Source organism: Schistocerca piceifrons, chromosome X (genome assembly GCF_021461385.2).
Source record: "Schistocerca piceifrons isolate TAMUIC-IGC-003096 chromosome X, iqSchPice1.1, whole genome shotgun sequence".
Taxonomy (NCBI): Eukaryota; Metazoa; Arthropoda; class Insecta; order Orthoptera; family Acrididae; genus Schistocerca; species Schistocerca piceifrons.
In genome coordinates this window covers 546,087,595-546,112,492 of record NC_060149.1, presented here as the reverse complement: position 1 = coordinate 546,112,492, position 24,898 = coordinate 546,087,595, and the positions used below count along the sequence as shown (strand labels likewise).

Sequence of the window (24,898 nt, the reverse complement as noted above, 5' to 3'; positions counted from 1 at the left end):
ATAGACCTAGAAAGAGATAATTTTAGTTGGTTTGAATACAACGTTGAAATAGGAAGGACTAAGGTGAAATGTATTTAAAAATGTATTACAGTGTATTAAGAAAAGGAGGAAAAGGAACTAAGGAGAAAAATCGTTATTCAATTATTTGTTTCATTCATTCTACTATTTATGTGTTTATTCAGTGTGCTGTAAGAGAAGATCGCTTACAGTGAAGTACGAGTAAGGATGTGAACAGACCACTCAATTCCAGAGACAAAACCAGAATTTAATCGAATTGGGGAGAAATGAAATTTGCAGCGCACCTTTATTAAAAGAAAAAATGGTTCAAATGGCTCTGAGCACTATGGGACTTAACTTCTGAGGTCATCAGTCGCCTAGAACTTAGAACTACTTAAACCTAACTAACCTAAGGACATCACACACATCCATGCCCGAGGCCGGATTCGAACCTGCGACCGTAGCGCTCGTGCGGTTCCAGACTGTAGCGCCTAGAACCACTCGGCCACCACGACCGGCTATTAAAAGAAAGGATCTCTTGATAGGACACATCCTGTGGCATCAGAGAACAGCTAATGTGGTAATAAAGAGAAGTAAAAATCGTAGAATGAGACTATGGCTAATTTACAGTAAGCAAGTTCAAACGGACGGAGGGTGGCTTAGTTATGCAGAGATGTAGAGACTTGGACGGGTAGACTAGCGTGGTGAGACGAAGAGACCTGCACTGGATAGAATAGCATGGAGAGCCACAACAGACCTGTCTTCGGACAGAAGACCACAGCAATAACACCTGAATTAAAAGCAGTATTTTTTAACATTTTAAAAAATCAATTTTACAACAAGTTTTTACAGTTGATTGATACTAAGATCAACAGTTTTACAGGAAACTACGAAAATGAATAATTGTAAGAAGTGTAATATAATGTGGTGAACGTTTCATTGGTTTATGTCGCACAGTCTGTGTCAAAATGGAACTTTTATATCCGAAAAGGTCTTTCTGCAGACATTGCTAGGAAACCTGCCGCTGATCCTGGCCAGGTGCATAGCCACGGTTGCTCTTTTTCACTTTTTCGCCTTTGCTGCGATCTTCCTCCCCAATTTCGTTTGTTATGTAGTATTTGTGATTTGTCTTGATCTGCTTCATTTTTTAAAGATATGCCTAAAGCTGATGTATTGGAGATATTTTCAAACAATTTTACTCAAGAGTCATACGTGCATTACATACGCCTGTGCAAAGGATTTTGATGTCGTTTTTTATATTACACTTTGGAAGACTCGTTGGCGTTTTGTGCACAGCCAACTAAATGTTTTCACAGTAGGTTCGGGTGAATTGATCTTCTGTCAAGACTCTATGCGTGGCTTTACTGCTCTCCAGCCTTTAGAATCTAGAGGCCCTCTGCAACGGCTCTCTTCATGCATAACAAAAACTATCTGACAATTGATATCATAACATCTATTAGTGGATATTAATATGGGGGTGTATCTGCCCTTTGCCTTCATGACGGTTTGAACTCAACTGGGGGCGCTTTCAATGAATGCCTGTGAAAGATTGGCAGCCCATTATTCCTCAACAGCCGAAACCAAGGTAGGTAGTGATGTTGAATGCTTGTGTCTAGTGAAAAGTCTACGTTCTAACTTACCGCAAATGTGTTCCACTGGGTTCAGATCGGAACCATGGGCATATTAGAACTTTCCGGAAATAATATTATTCACAAACGATTGCCACAGAAAAGCTGCTTTATGAAAGTGTGTACCGTCATGTTGGTACAAACAATCATCGTCTTCGATCTATTCCTGTACTGTACACAGCTCACAATGCTGTAAAAGGCGTTGATATCCTTCCGCACTTAGCAGTTCTTAAGTGCAACAAGAAAACCACACCCAAACCACGAAAAGTACTTCCCTACCGCAACAATCCCTCCACTGCACTTCACTGTTGGCACTACACATGAAGGCAGGTAACGTTCTTCAGGCATTCGCCAAACCCAGAGCCTTCCATCAGGTTGCCAGAGGGTATAGCGTGATTCATCACTCAAAATCACTCGTTTCACTCAACGACTGTCCAGTGTCGTTGCTCTTTACATCGTCTCAAGCGTTACTTAGCGCTGACTACAGACACGTGTAGTTTACAAAGAGCTACTCGACCATTGTACCCCACTATTTTTAACTTCCCATGTTGTCACTGTGTGCTAGCTTGGCTACGTAGCACTTTGGAACTCACGAGTGATTCATTCCACTGATTTCATGCTATGCTTTACAACCACCATCTGTAATTCTCAACTGTCCCCATGCAGTACATGCGATCTACCTGGTATTGGTTTAGCTGCGGTTGTTCCTTCACGTTTCCACTTCACAGTCACTTCACTAGCAGTAGACTTGAGCAGCTTTAGCAATGCTGAAATGTCCCTGGTGGATTTGTTACTCAGGTTACATCCAGCGACATTCGAAGTGACTGAGCTCTCTTGACCTCTTGACCGACCCGTTCTGCTGTTACTACTCTCCCTACTTTTATACTCGCGTGTCCGCTTGTCATGACGTCTAGTGCTCAATTCGGCATTACATACAGGTATCCGGATACTTTTGATCAGATAGTATAGTTCACGGCATGTTTCCTCATCGATCTACTTAAGAGGCAAACATATAACCCAAACGTCTTTTCAACAAATTCTAATCTCCTTAATTTCTTTTACCTCGGAATTGATAAGCTGGCTGTTGGATGTCCACTTCCAATTTTTTTTGTGGCCTGTAAGCGCATTACAGGTTAATTTAGTTCAGCTTAATTTTTTTGCATGTTCAGACGATCATATTCGCGATTTGGCGTAGTGACATGCATTAATAATTAAGAAGGTGTAAAATTCACCTTAGTAACCTCAAGCGCTACAGAACGCATTCCCACTCTGGGAAGTTGCTGTCTCTCGTTTCTGTTCTCACAAGTTGAAGTGCATATACGCTCTGCAGATTGTTCATATCACACACCAACCGGTGAATTAATAAAGTCATTTACGGTACATTATCGCGATAAAATTTCTAGTCTTACATCGTAACAATAGTTAATTCCTGCAAAATGTTTCAGTTTTCAAACAGTGATTACTATAATAAAAATGGTTCAAAATGGCTCTGAGCACTATGGGACTTAACATCTGAGGTCATCAGTCCCCTAGAACTTCGAACTACTTAAACCTAACCTAACCTAAGGACAGCATATACATCCTTGCCCGAGGCAGGATTCGAACCTGCGACCGTAGCAGTCGCGCGGTTCCGGACTGAAGCGCCTAGAACCGCTCGGCCACCGCGACCGGCTACTATATTAAGTTTTCGACATTATTATTTTCAATTTTTTAGCTCTCGCGATGAGAGCGGATGAATTCGGCATGTATGTGATACATGAATCTGGAATTTTCTTAACAATTAATGATGAGCGTGTGAATTATATTGTGTAATAGAGCAGAGTCACCATCAAGGTTTAACATGCTTAGTGTAAAATAGTCAATTTAAGGATTCTAGAAGCAAAACTCTTTACTTTTGTCTTTACGACCAGTAAATAAGGAATCATTTTCAGTTTATTTGATTTTCGGGAAATACTAAGTCTGGAAAATCATTTAAGTAAATTTTGATAAGAGGATTGGTCACGAACGGATATTACCATGCTGTCAGAGACAATCGTCAAACCGACTGGCCAATCAGAATTCTGGAATGGAGAGAGATTTGCGCGTGCTCGTCTCGAGCAGTCGTAATTCAGCTTTAATAGCGTGACGTCAGCTGGTTTTATGTTCTAGTAAATTGAAAACATTTTGTAATTTACTTTCACTAATAAGTTGACTGTATTGTAAAATGATGAGATCAGCTGTAAACAAAGTTTCCCATAGTCTTGTGGATGGCAGATGTTCGCAGTGCCACTCCAAAATAATCCACACACTAACTTCACTGTCGTTGTTCCTGGTAGGAGTCAGACTTAAGTACGCTTTTGGCTACGTTTAGTATGGTTACCCAAATAATGTCGTACCTAACATTATACCTTTCTAAAAGCGTCCAAAAGTAGATATCTGGCCGTAGCACTTGACATGCTATAGCATTTAAAAGAAACAGAAAACATATTAGCAAAAATGAACTTCAAATATACAAAGTAAAGATTTTAAAAGTAACAAAGTGAAGAATCGAAATTTTTGTATCCAATCTGATGTATAACCTGTCACTTATGGGCTTATGAAAACACACATGACATTAGTCTTGAGAAGAGGTCAATACGTCGAGATGTAAAACCCTTCATGATATGGCAATTGTCCTCAGTAAGTGGAAATTGTGATCATTTACGATATCAGATGGTTGCTTAAAAACATCTCACTTAGTGATTGCACACTATATCGATAAAAGTTGCGGGTCCATTACTGCAGTAGTTGACAACAAGTAGCCAGCCATCAATGTAGGTTCGGTTTAAGTAGTTCTAAGATCTAGGGGACTGATGACTTCAGATGTTAAGTTCCCGTCTACAGTGAACTGGGAACAATCACTCCAGCTCACTGTATAAACAGGTCTCAATACCGTGGACTGTGGACACTGGACGAAGTCCACTGCAGCTACGCGGGAAATGCGTGGCAAATGTTCAAATGTGTGTGAATGCCTAAGGGACCAAACTGGTGAGGTCATCGGTCCCTAGACTTGCACACTACTTAAACTAACTTAACGCTAACGACAACACTCACACCCATGCCCGAGGGAGGACTCGAACCTCCGGCGGGAGAGGCCGCACGGTAGTGACATGGCGCCTCCAACCGCGCGGCCAGATCTACGTGAAAAAGTTTAAGACGTGATTACAGCCGCGCGGCAAATGTGTGGCGATCACTGTCTCCGCCATATTTTATAGTCGCCTGATCGCCACTGTCTTCCAACTCCTTGTATCCAGTCATGGAATAGTGATATGTACATATACAGATGACGGTAGTATCGCGTACACAAGGTATAAAACAGCATGCATTGGCGGAGCTGTCATTTGTATTCAGGAGATCTATGTGAAAAAGTTTACGACGTGATTACAGCCGCACGACGGGAATTAACAGAGTTTGAACACCGAATGGTATACTATGTGATCAAAAGTACCCAGACACTTGGCTGAAAATGACTTACAAGTTCGTGGCGCTCTCCATCGGTAATGCTGGAATTCAGTATGGTGTTGGCCTACCCTAAGCCTTAATGACAGCTTCCACTCTCAAAAGGCATACGTTCAATCAAGTGCTGGAAGATTAATTGGGGAATGGCAGCCCATTCTTCACGGGGTGCTGCAATGTGGAGAGGTATCGATGTCGGTCGGTAAGGCCTGGCACGAAGTCAGCTTTCCAAAACATTACAAAGGTGTTCTGTAGGACTCAGGTCTGGACTCTGTGCAGGCCAGTCCATTACAGGGATGTTGTTGTCGTGTAACAACTCTGCCACAGGCCGTGCATTATGAACAGGTGCTCGATCGTGTTGAAAGACGCAATCGCCATCCCCGAATTGCTCTTCAACAGTTGGAAGCAAGAAGGTGCTTAAAATATCAATGTCGAGCCCCCTCCATGAAACACGCTACCACACCATAACACCACCGCCTCTGAATTTTACTGCTGGCACTACACACGCTGGCAGATGACGTTCACCGGGCAATCGCCATGCCTACACCCTCCCATCGGATCCCCACATTATGTACCGTGATTCGTCACTCCACAAAACGTTTTTCCTCTGTTACATCATCCAATGTTTACGCTCCTTGCGTGCCTCAGCGATACAGATAGCCATACCGTAGGTGCAACCACAACGGAGGGGTATATGTTGAGAGGCCAGACAAACATATGGTTCCTGAAGAGGGGTAGCAGCCTTTTCAGTAGTTGCTGGGGCAACAGTCTGGATGATTGGCTGATCTGGCCTTGTAACATTAACCAAAACGGCCTGCGAACGGCTTAAAGTAAGGGGAAACTACAGCCGTAATTTTTTCCCGAGGCATTCAGTTTTACTGTGTGATTAAATGATGATGGCGACCTCTTGGGTAAAATATTCCGGAGGTAAAATAGTCCCCCATTCGGATCTCCGGGCGGGGACTACTCAGGAGGACGCCGTTATCAGGAGAAACAAAACTGGCTTTCTACGGATCGGAGCGTGGAATGTCAGATCCCTTAATCGGGTAGGGAGATTAAAAAATTTAAAAAGGGACATGGATAGGTTAAAGTTAGATATAGTGGGTGTTAGTGAAGTTCAGTGGCAGGAGGAACAAGACTTCTGGTCAGGTGAATACAGGCTTATAAATACAGAATCAAATAGGGGTAATGCAGGAGTAGGTTTAATAGTGAATAAAAAATAGGAGCGCGGGTAAGCTACTTCGAACAGCATAGCTAACGCATTATTGTAGCCAAGGTAGACACGAAGCCTACGCCTACCCCAGTGGTACAAGTTTATATGCCAACTAGCCCCACAGATGCTGAAGAGATTGAAGAAATGTATGATGAGATAAAAGAAATTATTCAAATAGTGAAGGGAGACTGAAATTCGATAGTAGGAAAAGGAAGGGAAGGAAAAGTAATAGGCGAACATGGAATGGGGGTAAGGAATGAAAGAGGAAGCCGCCTGATAGAATTTTGCACAGAGCGCAACCTAATCATAGTTGACACTTGGTTTAAGAATCATGGAAGAAGGTTGTATACGTGTAAGAGGCCTGGAAACACTGGAAGGTATCAGATACATTATATAATGGTAAGACAGTTTTAGGAACCAGGTTTTATATTGTAAGACGTTTCCAGGGGCAGATGTGGACTCTGACCACAATCTATTGGTTATAAACTGTAGATTAAAACTGAAGAAACTGCAAAAAGGTGGGAATTTAAGGAGATGGGACCTGGTTAAACTAAAAGAACCAGAGGTTGAAGAGAGTTTCAGAGAGAGCATTAGGGAACGATTGACAAGAACGGGTAAAAGAAAACAGTAGAAGAAGAATGGCTAGTTTTGAGAGATGAAACAGTGAATGCAGCAGAGGATCAAGTAGGTAAAAAGAAGAGGGCTAGTAGAAATCCTTGGGTAACAGAATAGATACTGAATTTAATTGATGAAAGGAGAAATGTAAAAATGCAGTAAATGAAGTAGGCAAAAAGGAATACAGACGTCTCAAAAATGAGATCGATAGGAAGTGCAAAATGGCTAAGCAGAGATGGCTAGAGGACAAATGTAAGGATGTAGAGGCATATATCACTAGGGGTAATGTAGATACTACCTACAGGAAAATTAAAGAGATCTTTGGAGAAAAGAGAACCACTTGTATGAATATCAAGAGCTTAGATGGAAAAGCAGTTCCAAGCAAAGAAGGGAAAGCAGAAAGGTGGAAGGAGTATATAGAGGGTCTATATAAGGCAATATATAGGGCAATATTATGGAAATGGAAGAGGACGTAGATGAAGATGAAATGGGAGATATGATACTGCGTGAAGAATTTGACAGAGCACAAAGACCTAAGTTGAAACTAGGCCCTGGGAGTAGACAACATTCTGTTAGATCTACTGATAGCCTTGGGAGAGCCAGCCCTGACAAAACTCTACCATCTGGTGAGCAAGATGTATGAAACAGGCGAAATACCCTCAGACTTCAAGAAGAATATAATAATTCCAGTCCCAAAGAAAGCAGGTGTTCACAAGTGTAAAAATTACCGAACTATCAGTTTAATAAGTCACGGCTGCAAAATACTAACAAGAATTACAGACGAAATGAAACACTGGTAGAAGCCGACCTCGGGGAAGATCAGTTTCGATTCCGTAGAAATGTTGGAATACGTGAGGTAATACTGACCCTACGAATTATCTTAGAGGATAGATTAAGGAAAGGCAAGCCTACGTTTCTAGCATTTGTAGACTTAGAGAAAGCTTTTTACAATGTTTACTGGAATACTCTCTTTCAAATTCTGAAGGTGGCAGGGGTAAAATATGGGGAGCGAAAGGCTATTTACAATTTGTACACGAGCCAGATGGCAGTTATAAGAGCCGAGGGGCATGAAAGGGAAGCAGGTGTTGGGAAGGGAGTGAGACAGGGTTGTAGCCTATCCCTGATGTTATTCAATTGTATACTGAGCAAGTAGTAAAGGAAACAAAAGAAAAATTCGGAGTAGGAATTAAAATTCATGGAGAAGAAATAAAAACTTTGAGGTTTTCCAACGACACAGTAATTCTGTCAGAGGCAGCAAAGGACCTGGAAGAGCAGTTGTCTTGAAAGGAGGATATAAGATTAACATCAGCATTAGCAAAACGAGGATAATGGAATGCAGTCAAATTAAATCAGGTAATGCTGAGGCAATTAGATTAGGAAAGGAGACACTGAAGGTAGCAAATGAGTTTTGCTATTTGGGAAGCAAAATAACTGATGATGGTCAAAGTAGAGAGGATATAAAATGTAGAGTGGCACTGGCAAATAAAACGTTTCTGAAGAAGAGAAATTTGTTATCATCGAGTATAGATTTGAGCGTCAGGAAGTATTTTCTGCCGGCCGGTGTGGCCGAGCGCTTCTAGGCGCTTCAGTCTGGAACCGCGCGACCGCTACGGTCGCAGGTTCGAATCCTGCCTCAGGCGTGGATGTGTGTGATGTCCTTAGGTTAGTTAGGTTTAAGTAGTTCTAAGTACTAGGGGACTGATGACCTCAGATGTTAAGTCCCATAGTGCTCAGAGCCATTTGAACCATTTGAAGTATTTTCTGAAAGTATTTGTATGGAGCGTAACCACGTATGGAAGTGAAACATGGAAGATAAACAGTTTAGAAAAGAAGGGAATAGAAGCTTTTGAAATGTGGTGCTACAGAAGAATGCTGAAGATTACATGGATAGATCACGTAACTAATGAGGGGGTACTGAACAGAATTGGGGAGAAGAGGAATTTGTGGCACAACTTGAGTAGGAAAAGGGATCGGTTGGTAGGACATGTTCTGAGGCATCAAGTGATCACCTATTTAGCATTGGAGGGCAGCGTGGAGCGCAAAAATCGTAGAAGAAGGCCAAGAGATGAATACACTAAGCAGATACAGAAGGATGTAGGTTGCAGTAGTTACTTGGAGATGAAGAAGCTCGCACAGGTTAGAGTAGCATCAAACCAGTCTCTGGACTGAAGACACAACGACAACAACACCAAGCGAGGCGTCGTTTGGCATTTATTGGCGTGATGTGTGGCTTATGAGCAGCCGCTCGAACATGAAATTCAAGTTTTCTCACCTCCCGCCTAACAGTCATAGTACTTGCAGTGGATCCTGACGCAGTTTGGAATTCCTGTGTGCTGATCTGGATAGATGTCTGCCTATTACACCTTACGACCCTCTTCAAATGTCGGCAGTCTCTTGTCAGTCTGCAGACAAGGTCGGCCTGTACGCTTTTGTGCTGTACATGTCCCTTCACATTTCCACTTCACTATCACATCAGAAACAGTGGACCTAGGGATGCTTAGGTGTGTGAAAATTTCGCGTACAGATGTATGACACAAGTGACACCCAATCACCCGACCACCTCCGAAGTCCGTGAGTTCCGCGGAGCGCCCCATTCTGCTGTCTCAGGATGTCTAATGACTACTGAGGTCGCTTATATGGAGTACCTGGCAGTAGGTATCAGCACCATGCACCTAATATGAAAAACGTACGTTTTTGTGGGTGTCCGGATACTCTTGATCACATAGTGTAGTTGGAGCTAGACGACCGGGACATTTTATTTCGGAAATCGTTATGGAATTCAATATTCCGAGATCCACAGGGTCAAGAGCGTGCCGAGAATACCGTATTTCAGGCATTATCTCTCACCACGGACAATGCATTGACCGACTGCCTTCACTTAACAACCGAGAGCAGCGGCGTTTGCATAGAGTTTTCAGTGCTAACAGACAGACAACACTACGTGAAATAACCGCAGAAACCATTGTGGTGCGTACGACGAACGTATCCGTTAGGACAGTGCAGCGAAATTTGCCGTTAATGGACGATGGCAGCAGACGATCGACGCGAGTGCGTTTGCTAAAAGCATGACATCGCCCGCAGCGCCTCTTCTGGGCTCGTGACCATATCAGTTGGACCCCAGGCGACTGGAAAACCGTGGCGTGAACAGATGAGTCCCATTTCAGTTGTTAAGAGCTGATGGTAGGATTCGGGTATGGCGCATACCCCACGATGCCATGGACCCAAGTTGTCAATAAGGCATTGTGCAAGCTGGTGGTGGCTCCATAATGATGTGGCTGTGCTTACATCGAATGGATTGGGTTCTCTGGTCTAACTGAACCGATTATTGACTGGAAATGGTAATATTCGGTTATTTGGAGACCATTTTCAGCCATTCATGGACTTCAATGTTTCGGTTGGTTTGAAGAACATTCTGCACAATTCAAGCGAATGATCTGACCAGCCAGATCGCCCGGTATGAACCCCATCGAACATTTATAGGACATAATCAAGAGGTCAGTTCATGCACAAATTCCTGCACCGGCAAACACTTTCCCAATTGTGCATGGTTATGGAGACAACATGGCTCAATATTTCTACAGGGGACTTGCAGTGACTTGTTGAGTCCATGCTATGTCAAGTTCCTGCACTATGCCGGGCAAAAGGAGGTCCGACGTGATATTAGGAGGTATCCCATGACTTTTGTCCTCTCCGAGTACAGTGCTGATCATCAAAACAGTGGCAATAGGAAGGATAGGAAATAACGAACTTTTACTTTTGGTGTATGTGCAGTATTGTAGGATTAGTACGTAATTAAATTTGTAGACGACTTGGGGGTATACAGAGTGCGGAATTTAGTACACGGAACTGGCGCCTCTGTCAGTAACAATGGTTCTAATTCGGCTGGACATGGAGTTGAACTGTGCGTGAATGAAAGATACGGATACACCATAGCATACAACGTCAACTCGACACCAGTGTTCATCAGTCGTAGTGGCTAGTGACTGGTGGCATGCCATTCCCTCAGCAGCCCATGACAAGCTGCTTTCGGTGGTTAAGATACCTGGAGAACGTTCTGGTCAGTGTAACAGTCAAACACCGTCTGTATTAGGGTAGGTCAGGACAATACAGGGAACATGTGGTCTACGTGTTACATTGTTGAAAGGAAACGCAATGGAAACCTCCAAGATGCGTCACAGACACCGGTCTTAACATAACAGAAATATAACGGTTACTGGGTAGGCGAATCCTAGGTCATTGTGTTGTGTACTGGATGGCATACAATACCATAAGACCAGATGTTGGGCCTGCTTGTAAATGACGAATGCAATCTGTCAACGTTCGTTCTCCTCAGAGCGTTCATACATGTATAGGTTCATCATGATGCTGAACATAGAACCGGCACTAGTCTGAAAAGAGACGTGATGCCAATTCTGTATCCAATGTTGTCGCTGGTCGCACCACTGTTGGCAAGCCGCTCTCTGCTGCCGCGTCAAGGGAGGCGGCAACAGTGGTCGCCTTCCTGCCAATCTGCACCGCTCCAGACATCGTCATACTGTCTGTGTGGACATTTGTCTTACTCATCTTCTGACTCAAGGCACGTGACTTGGCTGTGCAATACTGCATGGCCAACTGAAGGATATTTTTGTCCTCTCGGGCGCTAGTCATTCGGTACCACTGACATTCTGCATAGTGTTGCGTATGGCCCTCCTGCACAAATTGGTTCCACGTGTGACTGGCAACTGTGGAATTCTAATCAACACTATCATCCATAACACGGAAGAATTAACCACAGTCTTGATAAGCCTCGATCTTCCTGCTGTCAAATTTCGATAATGCTGGTAGAAATTTCTCCTTCTTACTCGGTAGATGATACGATCTTCTCGAGAAACCAACATTCGAATGAGACTTCTGAAAGATAAAGCATCTGCGTAATATTTCCTTATTTACAGAATGTAAGAGACACGTTCAATTAGTAATGCAACACATTTTTTTTCTAAAAGGAGGTTGATGTTATGCAGGATTCCAATACACCTTATTATTTCCCACTCTTTCTGTTACAAAATCCTGGTTTTCAACATAACCTCCGTTCAATGCGACAGCCGTACATCACCCTACTGGATGTCCCTGTATGGTCGCATGGTACCACTCTAGTGGTCGGCGTCGTAGCAAATGTCTTACTACATCATTCAATAACCTCCCCATCATCCACGTACTGCTCACTGCGGAGTGCATCCTTCATTGGACCAAACGGATGGAAGTCGGAAGGTGCAAGATTTTGGCTCTAGGGTGGGGAAGGAAGAACATCCCAATGAAGATTTGTGAGGTCCTCTCGGGTGCGCAGACTTGAGTGAGGCGTTGCGTTGTCATAGAGAAGGAGATGTTCGTATGCATGCGGCGATCAGCTCGAATGAGAGTGTCCACATGTAACGCTCCATGAGTCACAGATGTGTGCGGCCGCCGGCAAGCTGGAGATCGGACAGGTTTGCGCGACCTTGCTGAGATTATGACAGATGTCTCGCCCAACGACTCACTGTGCTTTTATTCACTGCCAACTCTCCGTAGACATTCTGCAAGCGCATATGAATATCTGAGTTGCTCTGGTTTTACACCAAAAGAAACTATATGACAGCTCTCTGCTTGGAAAGCACCTTCGTTACAGACATCATTCTGAAGGCTACTCATAGCGCCGCCACCTGTCGAAACTTCATGAAACTGTAGGGGCTGAAGCGGGAATATTCCACGAGGTCTCCCAACAAATTCCGCAAACTTTTAACCGAAATTCGTCGAAAAGTGTTACATTACTTACTGAATGCCCCTCGTAAATGGTGCTAGTCCACCCTATTATGTATGGTTGCATAACCAAGAATTTAGTCCCCTTCATGCCAATCTAATGCTAGTTGCAACTGCCTTCGTAGTATTGCACTTTTAATTGCTAACAGAGTATACATGTTACCTCGCTTCCAGTTTCCACATACTATGTGGTTCGCAACAATGACCTGTCTAGGTCGTGTTTCTTCAAAGACGGCACCTTCTTCCCTCATGGGTTTATTGTTGTATCTCATGAAATATCATTTCTTGTATGAAATTCAGTGGTGGACCATATATTCATGTGTATTACGGCAGAGATGAAGAGACCCAACTACGTAGCGCACTGTTTGGTACACTGGACTCTCATTAGGGAGGACGATGGTTCAAATCCCATACAGAATCAAGTTTTCCGCGATTTCCCTAATCACTCCAGGCAAATGTCGTGATCTTACCTTAAAAGGGTACCGCCCATTTCTTTCCCTACTCTTGAAACATTCCGAGCTAGTGTTCTGTCTGTAATGACCTCGATGTGAAACGAACGTTAAACCATCATCATCTTTCCTTCGGGTCAAATCCGCGTCCGGTCCTCCAGATGTAAGTTTCGTGTGGTTTCCCTAAACCGCTCAAGGGGATAGACCAGGGTAACGCTCGAGTTTGAAACTAATGTTAATGATTTTTTTTCAGTAACATAACAAAAGAAATTACAAAACTGACTTTGGACCTTTATTGTACACCCTTAAAATTGTATCACGTTTTTTTAAAGTAAAAAGCTTACTCCCAGAGGACACTACACGACATCGACGATAGGCTTTTGTGGAATGCGAAGGTGGCTGGTGGGAGTTCTGAACGCCACAATTTTTTACTTAGAACAAAATTTGAAATACTGCTTTGAAACTGTTGATATTGTCTAGCGTAGTACGTATGGCTATTTTAAAAGAAGTTGATTTTAACAAAATGGTGGACTGTGAAGTAAAAATCGATTTCTTCGCAAAAAAAGTAGTTTTAAAAACGTGCAACAGAATCTAAATTAAAATATATTACAAAAATCTTACGTACTACAGTAGAAAAACGGCCGACTTACAAATTACGAAAAGGTATAATTTAAGTGCATTTACATTTCATGAGTTGTTCAAATGGGTTCAAATGGCTCTCAGCACTATGGGACTTAACATCTAAGGTCATCAGTCCCCTAGAACGTAGAACTACTTAAACCTATCTAACCTAAGGACATCACACACATCCATGCCCGAGGCAGGATTCGAACCTGCGACCGTAGCTGTCGCGCGGTTCCAGACTGAATCATGAGTTGCAGCGCCTGCCAACTTGAAAACTGTTGTTTTCAGAAAACAGCGTTTAACGTTTTAACTTGTGTTTTTTAATACTCAAACTGAACAAATCTTTAGCCGGCAATGCCAGCACCGTACGGTTGGCCGTTTTTTCGCTGATGTCGAAACACTCACATTTTGACGAAATTATATCAATTAACTCATTTCCGCTTGCGAATCGAAGCGCTTTTTCCACGTCTGGGATTACTTTTCGAACCTTTTCTATTCGTATAAATACATTTGATTGTCACTTTCAAGCTCTACCTAGTACTTCGTATGATAAACAAGCGAAACAAGTTATGCAGACACGACACAAGCACTTGCTTTCAGCCTGTTTACCATAAACGAATCATGTTACGAAGAGAAATCTTGTTGAGAATCATATTGTAGTTGGTACTCTCGGAAACTAAAAGGACCCCTATTCAGTTGCTAACTGTTACAATATTACATCGGTTATATTCGACCAGTCAGATGCGCCAGACCCCCGGCTGCAAATCGCGGTTTTAGCATATTTTAACATTTATCGTTCACTTTATATGAATGATTTTTGTTAAAAACAGACTCTCTAAGGAACATTTTAAGCCAATAAAAATTAGGCGCATAAAATTCTATCCTACCCCGTTAAGACAAATTCTGTGATGGGTCCTTTGGAAGAGCACGACGGAGTTTGATCCCTAAGACAAGCCACTGGTCGATTTTTAACGACCTCTTTGACGGAACGTAAGACACTAATCGTCCTTCAGTCTTTTACACAGACACAGAGGAATATAAAAAGGACGGAAAGTTAAGCTGTAACCTCTTGTTGACGTCGATGCAATCAGAGCAAAAGCTTATATTGGACAAGGGGGGTGGGAAATGTGCTTTCAGCTTATTTTAAGGAACTAGCCTGGCATTAGCCATGTGATTTATGGAAACTCGGTCAACCTGATTACGGATGGTCAGACAGGTGCCACGCCGGATAGCCGCGCGGTCTTAGGCGCCTTGACACAGTTCGCGCGGCTTCCCCCCCACCCCCCCCCCCCCCACCCCATCGGAGGTTCGAGTCCTCCCTCGGGCATGGGTGTGTGTGTTGTCCTTAGCGTAAGTTAGCACAAGTTAGATTAAGTATTGTGTAAGCCTAGGAATCGATGACCTCTGGAGTTTGGTCCCTTAGGAACTTACCACTACCAGTCAGACAGGTATTTGAACCCCATTAGTCTTCGAATACGAACACGTCGTCTCAAGCATTGCGCTACTTCACTGGGTGTGGGAATTTAAAGTGTGCAGTAATGCGAACCTGTTGGCTGACGTCGTCGATGCGACGTGTCGACAAACTTCGATGAGTATTTGCGGGTGGTTCCGCAGCGCTTCCTCCCAGCCGCGGGTGCCCATGACCTGCACGGGGTGGCTCCTAATGAAGGCGGCGGCCGTCTCGCGTAGCAGAGGACACGAGTGCAGCACGGCGAGCACGGCGGTTTTTGCCGCACTCTCTACGCACAAGTCACTCGCCAGCTGCAGCTCGCACCTCTTCTTGAGCAGCGCCACGTCGTACTTGTCAGCCGCCGCGAGAAGGTCGTGCGCCATGGTCGCCATCGCGGGCGCCTCGTCCGTGTAGACGAAGGCGAGCAGCTGGCCCAGCACAGGCTCGGATACGTCAGGGATGTGGACGCGGCCGCTGCTCGCCTCGAGTGTAGGGTGACGCAACATGGCGGCGAAGACGGGGCTGCGAGCCGCCAGCACGGTGCGGTGCGCGGGCAGCTGCGAGGCGCCGGCCACCAGCGTCACGTCGGCGCCCTCCCCGCTCACCAGCAGCCCCTCCAGGTCGCTGGGCAGGTTCCGCGACATCGCTGCGGCCACTGTACCAGGCAAACCGACATAACAGGGTAAATATTGCTCGTATTCGAGTAGAGAGTTTTAATCTTTGTTGCAAGGAAATTGCACAACTAAAGGAAAAAACCACTAAAAGATTTTTTGGTTTTATTTGTTTGTTAGCGATTCCCTGCGAGCTCACGATACGGATACAGCAGATACTATTCCTGAACCTTTCAAAATTAAAAGATGGAGAGCAATTATTGCACGAAGAAAGGAAGTAAAAATGAAGTGTTACACAGAATGAGGTTGCAATGGATGTTTTTCATAATTCCGAGAGCGAATTTACGCAATACTAAGGACACCAGATAGCACCCCAAGTGTGGTCACACCTCCGGTTGTGACTGTGCATAAAGGGTCTACAGTGTTCAGTAAGTGCTGTGAATGTCCTCAATACAGAACTCCACCTACCAAGAGGTGGCAGTGCGCACCGAAACAAGAAAAAAAGTCTAGTAAACATGGGCTCTAAAATGCTTATCCTAAGAGGTATGAGCACTTGTCGATCTTCACAACTGCGAGACACACCTCTTCTACTGAATGACCTTCGCTTTCCACATTTTGCGAGGTGGTAGTACGGACCAAAACAACAGAAAACTCTAGTAAATATTGGCTCTAAAACGTATAACTTAAGAGCTATGAGCACTTGTTCATCTTCGTTACTGTGAAATAAAACAATAAAAAACTCAGTAAATATTGGCTCTAAAACGCATACCTTAGCAGCTATGAGCACTTGTTCATTTTCATTACTGTGAAATACATCACGTCTACTGGATTTTAAAGCCCATGTTTACTGGACCTTTTTTTTCTTCGTTTGCTCTATACTACCTCTGTGGTGTCACCACCAGACACCACACTTGCTAGGTGGTAGCCTTTAAATCGGCCGCGGTCCGTTAGTATACGTCGGACCCGCGTGTCGCCACTATCAGTGATTGCAGACCGAGCGCCGCCACACGGCAGGTCTAGTCTAGAGACTCCGTAGCACTCGCCCCAGTTGTACAGCCGACTTTGCTAGCGATGGTTCACTGTCTACCTACGCTCTCATTTGCAGAGACGACAGTTTAGCATAGCCTTCAGCTCCGTCATTTGCTACGACCTAGCAAGGCGCCATATTCAGTTACTATAATTACTTCAAGACTGTATTCTGAACAGATAATATTGTGAATCATATACCGTCATGAGCGACGTTCATCATTAATGGATTAAAGTTAAGTATCAAACCAATTACGTCCGCTTTCTGAATTATCATTCCTTGTCATGTTCCAGACCTCACGTCAGTAAAGTTCTTCCCTCTTCAAGCCAGCCTGCGTGAGCTAAAACGCGTGCATTTCGGCCTCCACTCGTAACACGGTGTTGGCTCTTCTAACACAAAAACCTCCCAAAATGTGGTAAACAAAGAGTGTGCAGTAGGAGAAACGTGTTTCACAGTGTCGAAGATGAGCAATTGCTCATAGCCCTTAAACTGTGCAATTTAGACCAGTTGTTTACTAGACATTTTTAATGTGTTGGTCCGTACTACCGCCTTTGAAAGTTTGTCAGTGGAGTTCTGGTTCCCTAGTTAATATATACATATGACCCATGTGTTCCTTGTGTGTTGCAGGCTGTGCGAGTGACAAAGCGACTGTAGGCAGCAGAGTGACCCGGTATTCATGTCGGGAACAAGCCGACATGGTGTCTGTGAACGGCCAAGCAGATGGAAATGGTAGAGAGGCAGCACGGCTATGCCTAAACAAGTAACCTCACGGACTTCCAACGTACTCCCCCGGTCGTTATGACCCGTCCTTACTACTTGCCACACACGGTTACATCTGACAGAGCTAAAGTACCTGTGAACCCAGGCCCTGCAAGGTAAGATCCCGGATGAAGGCACGATTAGACATCAGAATAACAGCCGTCATACATGCTTTAAAATATTTCTTTGAGGAAGAAGTAGACTCTACTCTAGAACACACGAACAACTGTTACCTGTACTAAATCTTTTTATTACAGAATCACCATACACATAGGGTTCAGGTGTGTAGTTGACATTGGAAAATCCTCCACAACTGGGAAGATCCTGACAAGGCATTCACAAACTAAATGAAATTAATCGTGATAAACGTTCATACATAACCTGTCAAAAGCGTTCCTACAGGAGAAAGGAACCCCTAGCATAACTTACAATACAATAATCACAAAATAATATAACCTCCAAAATATTACACTCACCTCACTTCAATATGCCCTATTGTCCATGCTATTTTAGCTGGAATATAACGTATATTTACCGATACCTTTCTCGACTTTTAAGCCCTATTAACACACACGCGATACGTGGCTAGCATGGGCACGAGGAAATGAGAAGAAAAGGCATAAAACTCCAATCTCCAATAGAAGTGAGCCGTGTATCGACTCGTGCTACGCCTTGTTTAGATTGCATTGGTTTTCCTTTTCTTCCCCTGACATCTTTGTTTGATATGTTGCCTGTCATTAAGTGGCTGCTTCGTTGTCTTTTCCCTCTGCTATCGATATCTGCGTTTTTGCTTCCGGGAAACTGCTATGGAGGAAGTGAGATCTTTGACCGGTTGTAACCTCGTGTGATGGCGCGGAAGTAGGGGCGTTGCGCGCAGTGTGTGGTGGACACGGGAGGGCAGTGTGGCTCTCCAGCGCGAAGCAGGCGTGGTCGGTTGTACCGAGTCGCCACGTGATGTATGTCGGTTGTGTGTAACGAGCGGGTCGAGTTGACGGAAGAGCTCCCCGCGTGTTGGTTGTCTACAGAATCGCCCCACAAGTAGTTGCTATTCATTTCGCCTTGGTGGGACGTTAACAAGCTTCTTTAAATCCTCCGTTTCAACACTGGAGTTTAAAAGGAGACACTTAACATGAAGGAGCGGTCACTACCCGTCAACGTTGCAGAGAAAACGTGAACTCCGGTGACAGAGCGTGTTGTCGCGTGACAGTGGCGTGTTGGGTACGCTGGCGACGCGCGCGCAGTCGGATGTGTGGATCCTTGCCATCGGAGGTCGTGTACTGCCTGTTCGAGCATAATTGCAAGTTAAGTTCGTGGAAGGTTTAATTATTAAGCAATAATTTTGTGTAACCAGAGTCTCTTCTGCCTTGTGGCCTCCGGCGACCGGTTTTGCTGTCCCTGCCACAGGTGTAATTTAAGACGGTGATCTTTCCTCCTCCTCTCGTTACTATCCGATGGGAGGTGTAGTTTTGGCAGTTTGTTTCGCTATTCTGTCGTGGGTTATGAATAAATTCATGCTTATTGGTTGATCATGTGGTCGCTCATTCAGGACGGTGTGTGGTAATGTTTCCTTGCACGAGGTTAGCTCTAATTCTGTCAGCAAGTTAAGCCATCTTATAACAAGTTTTCGCTGGCTAAAAGTCGGTGCAGTGACCAGCCTGAGTCGCAGTTGTGTTTACGGGCGTATTTTAATTGGTCAGTATTCTGTCTAGGCTGAGCATCTCTGAGTGGGTGATTTGTGGCCGCCTTACACGGGTCCGTCATATATATTATGTTCTAATGATATTCCAGGACACCTTTGTTTAAATTTTTTTAAATTCCTCCAAGTTTGTAAATTCATTTTATTGCCATTAATCGTGTGCTTGCTGAGACCTGTTTAATTTTTTTAATGGCGGTGTTGGTAGCTTCACTACCTCACCGTGCCTTATTAACAAAGTTCTGTATTTACTTTAGTAGCCTGTTTACTAATGTTCTTCAAATTTTTTAAATTATTGTATTGCTATAAATTACTTTGATTGGCGTTAGCGGCGTGTTTTAAAAGGTAGTTTATTGCCGTACTGCTAGCTTCTGTTTTTTTAGTTTCAAATTGTTGTATTGCTATAAATTACTTGATTGCTGTTAGCGGCGTGTTTGAAAGGCTGTTTATTGCCGTACAGCTAGTTTCTGTAAGATACGAATAAAAAGTTTGTGAAAAATCTCAACTCGACAGTAAACTACTAGAAATTTGGCCCCGTTTCCCAACTTGTGGTGTGGCTTGTAGTAACCGTAACCACTGTGTCAAGAAGTGCACACACACGTTAGTGACTCCCTTACTGAGCGCCTGAGAAACGCGATACTTATCGTGCTTTGTCGGCGGCTGCTGTGGTCGGCAGTGGCGTATGACGACGGCGAGTCGATGCTGTGCGGACCTGTAAACATAAATACTATTCTGGTGTTGATTGTATCAGCAGTCTGAAACTGTCCTGAGTTTTCGTGAGACGAAAAACTGTTCCCCCTAGATAAACTATTGGCAATGTCCACTGGCTTTCGCCGGCCACTGTGGCTGAGCGGTTCTAGGCGCTTCAGTCTGGAACCGCGCTGCTGCTACAGTCACAGGTTCGAATCCTCCCTCGAGCATGGATGTGTGTGATGTCCTTAGGTTAGTTAGGTTTAAGTAGTTCTAAGTCTAGGGGTCTGATGACCTCAGATGTTAAGCCCCATAGTGCTTAGAGCCATTTGAACCATCCACTCGCTCTGGCTTAGCAAAATGTACACCTCTGCCCTTTGTAATTGTTCCGCAGAAACAACTAATTGGGGTCGAAATCCGTGATCTCCACCCCAGGGAGGTTACGCGATTTTTCGATCACTGTGAACGTAAGTGTACACTAAAAAGCTCTTCTAGGCCTAAAGAACAGTAAGTGTTCCATCTACACACAGCCCTGGTCTGAAGAGATCTCCCTTCTTCTACCCATAGGTCCGGTCTCTACGAGGTGCATTAAAGTTCTAAGGCCTCCGATTTTTTTCTAATTAACTACTCACCCGAAATCGATGAAACTGGTGTTACTTCTCGACGTAATCGCCCTGCAGACGTACACATTTTTCACAACGCTGACGCCATGATTCCATAGCAGCGGCGAAGGCTTCTTTAGGAGTCTGTTTTGACCACTGGAAAATCGCTGAGGCAATAGCAGCACGGCTGGTCAGTGTGCGGCCAGTGTCTTTCATTGTTGGAAAAAGCCAAAAGTCACTAGGAGCCAGGTCAGGTGAGTAGGGAGCATGAGGAATCACTTCAAAGTTATCACGAAGAAACTGTTGCGTAACGTTAGCTCGATGTGCGGGTGCGTTGTTTTGGTGAAACAGCACACGCGCAGCCCTTCCCGGACGTTTTTGTTGCAGTGCAGGAAGGAATTTGTTCTTCAAAACATTTTCGTAGGATGCACCTGTTACCGTAGTGTCCTTTGGAACGCAATGGGTAAGGATTATGCCCTCGCTGTCCCAGAACATGGACACCATTTTTTCAGCACTGGCGGTTACCCGAAATTTTTTTGGTGGCGGTGAATCAGTGTGCTTCCGTTGAGCTGACTGGCGCTTTGTTTCTGGATTGAAAAATGGCATCCACGTCTCATCCATTGTCACAACCGACGAAAAGAAAGTCCCATTCATGCTGTCGTTGAACGTCAACATTGCTTGGCAACATGTCACACGGGCAGCCATGTGGTCGTCCGTCAGCATTCGTGGCACCCACCTGGATGACACTTTTCGCATTTTCAGGTCGTCATGCAGGATTGTATGCACAGAACCCACAGAAATGCCAACTCTGGAGGCGATCTGTTCAACAGTCATTCGGCGATCCCCCAAAACAATTCTCTCCACTTTCTCGATCATGTCGTCAGACCGGCTTGTGCGAGTCCGAGGTTGTATCGGTTTGTTGTCACACGATGTTCTGCCTTCATTAAACTGTCGCACCCACGAACGCACTTTCGACACATCCATAACTCCATCACCACATGTCTCCTTCAACTGTCGATGAATTTCAATTGGTTTCATACCACGCAAATTCAGAAAACGAATGATTGCACGCTGTTCAAGTAAGGAAAACGTCACCATTTTAAGTATTTGAAACAAATCTTTCTCGCCGCTGGCGGTAAAATTCCATCTGCCGTACGGTGCTGCCATCTCTGCGACGTATTGACAATGAACGCGGCCTCATTTTAAAACAATGCACATGTTTCTCTCTTTTTGTTCCCTCCACGGTGCCTTGTGTTCATCCCTTACGACAATTCGTAGGGGCCAATGCTGATTGTGGTACGACTTGCGTCGTTTTTTGGCCCAATGAAGCTTGAGTGGTGTATTGGGGTGTAAAGTATTTTCCTTCTGGCCTATAGCACTCATGTATCGCTCCTATACCCTCAGACTCCGCCGATTCGTGAGCTGTCCACGTGCACCCTCATGTTCTCCATGCCATCACCACGTGATAGGCCAGTATTTGTTAAAAAATAGCAGTGCTTTCCACTGTGGCCTATTTTCTGTTTTGTAAAAAATAGTGACAATTTTTTCGTGCTTTTCAAAGACCTCCAGAGTTGATTGTGAAAGCATTACTTTCATAGCTTTCCCAGGCATCAGGTGTAGTCTTTCTACATGGGTTCTGTCCCGTCATCTCTGCCCACTGTTAACTTTATTTTGTGCGACTTAACATTTTTTCATAAATGAGAATTCCATGTATTAGTCTTCTAAGAGCGCCACACACTCATGTTACGTTAAGATGTTTCTTTCTATTCTACGCAGATGTCAGAAAAGATCGCTTAATGGCTTATTGTTAGCTAATGGTGCCTGCCTCCCCACTGAGAAGAGACGGTCCCTAATTGCCTCCATCAAAATGCATTCCATGTTCTTATCTCGACGGCGGGAAACTCCCTGTGTGCACTACAATTCAAAGTGATAGCAATACTACGGGAGTATTAACACGCAAGGGAGGGAATGCTTGTTAGTATCGAGTTCAAGCTGGCCACATATGAATGATTACTCTGTTCTACACAGATTATCACTTTACTTGAAGTAGGGCATTCGTGGTATCAAACTCCTCAGCTAGATGAATAGATTATGTTTCTGTATTTAAAATAGTATGTGATCGGATCCATAATTAAGGAGATACAACAGAATTCCGAAACATGCCATGGTGTATGTTCACATTGTGTTCACAGGACACACAATCAGTCTTGGGTAGACAAGTGCAGTGAATGGTACGTTTACACAACAATCATGTTGCTGATACAGCAATTACCTTTTACTGAAATTGTCTCCTGTGTACTGTACACCTTGCGATGCCATACAAACTTTCATCGTAGGAATATGGAGAGATGGTGTACATTTTGGGCTTTTGTGACGGTAATGTGAAAGCGGCTGTTGCCGAATATCACCATCGGTATCCTAATTATAGCATTCCAAGTGCCAAAACGTTTAGTGGAACATATCGAACATTGATAAAAACTGGTACTCCTCCCAGTATTCATATTCACTCCAGAAGACATCGTGCCCTTCAAGAAGAGGAAAACATTCTTAATTCTTTAGAGCACAGTCCTCATTCAAGTTCAAGATTCCTTGCTACCAGACTGAATGTTCACATTCTAAGGTGTGTAGGATTCTTCATGAGAATGGACTGTATCCTTTTCATGTGCAGGAAGTTCACCATTTGGAGCCACATGATTGTGCCAACCATCTGAACTTTCGTAACTGGTTAAATGGAAATTGGAAGCTCTGTCGCTTCATAATGTTCAGTGATGAGGCAACCTTTACAAGAGATGGCACCAAGAACATACATAACATGCACGTCTGGGCAGACGAATATCCCCATGCCACAGTAGTATCTCAATTTCAGTACAGATTGTCAATGTGTGGTGTAGTGTTGTGTGTGACCAGTTACTGGGTCCATTAATTCTCCCAGGAAATTTAAATTATCAGATGTACGGTGCCGGCCAGAGTGGTCGTGCGGTTCTAGGCGCTACAGTGTGGAACTGAGTGACTGCTTCGATTGCAAGTTCGAATCCTGCCTCGGGCATGGATGTGTGTGATGTCCTTAGGTTAGTTGGGTTTAATTAGTTCTAAGTTCTAGGCGACTGATGTCCTGAGAAGGCGCATAGTGCTCAGAGCCATTTGAACTATTTTTTAGATGTACAGTAACTTTTAACATGAAAAGTTACCACAGCTTCTTGAAGATGTTCCTCTGGAAACAAGATGCCACATGTCTAACATGATGTGACACATGCACACTTCCACCATGTGGTAACAATTTATCTTAATCAGCAATTCCCAAATCGATGTATAGGTGGGGGGGGGGGGGGGAGGCGGCTATCATCTGGCCTGCCAGATCCCCAAATTTAACACCCCTAGATTACTGCATCTGGGGATGGATGAAAGACATTGTGTATGAAGTTAAGGTGGAAACATGAGAAGAATTGACACAACTTATTTTCGATACAGCAACATAAATAGCGAATGGGCACGTGAAGTTACGAAATGCCACTTGTGCAGTTCTCTCCAGTGTGAATCTTTGCCTTCAAATGCAGGGAGGAAATTTTGAACATTTGCTTCAGATCCACTGTGGATGCAAGAGACTGCTACAAAATGGTTTAATTATTTGCATTTTTTATAGTGAAATCCTACAATAAAAGTTTTTGTGCCACTTTCCTGAGTTTTTAAATTACTGTAGCTCCTTAATTATGGATCTGATCCCATTACTATATTTACATTTTTGTTGCAAATAACCTAAGGAGTACCCTCCAGAAACTGGGGGAAACCCTCACAACTCACCCTAAATATGGATACATATGCTGTAAATGTTTCAATTCTAAAATTTTGTTTATAGATGGCACATATTCTATTATTCCATACTGAAAATTAGTATTCATTAATTCAACAATTATCTATTGACGGTCTCTATCATTCTGAAAATTAATACTGATAAATACCAATAATTATGTATGGTTTGAGTTACATCTAATACTTTTCCTTATCAATCATACACGCTAAGTGTGATGATGAAAATGGTTGAAGATGAGGAAATTTCCTTTGTATAATTACTTGAACCACAATTTCTCAACCAGTCTGTATAATTTCAATTATCATCAGTCCTCTAATAGTTTAATATTATCATTTGGATGCTATCTGGAAGTATGTCAAAATTCTTGTATCTTAAAGCTTATCATCAATTAATATCCTGAATATGGATGTTGTATCTCCAATAGCACATGAACAGGCACTATGCCACTTAACCTGCAACAAAATGGCTTTAACGCAGTATTTGTAA

At 43.7% G+C, this 24,898-nt stretch overlaps 1 protein-coding gene across 1 annotated transcript in view; it reads right to left on the bottom strand.

The window, feature by feature from the left end:
- LOC124722511 (speckle-type POZ protein-like) overlaps nt 1–24,898 on the bottom strand; it is an 81,899-nt gene that overhangs the window by 23,772 nt on the left and 33,229 nt on the right. Inside the window, exon 2 of the mRNA XM_047247665.1 lies at nt 15,319–15,877. Within this exon, the coding sequence (XP_047103621.1) occupies nt 15,319–15,866 (548 nt within the window). The 5' untranslated portion in view covers nt 15,867–15,877. The remainder of the gene's footprint in view (nt 1–15,318; nt 15,878–24,898) is intronic.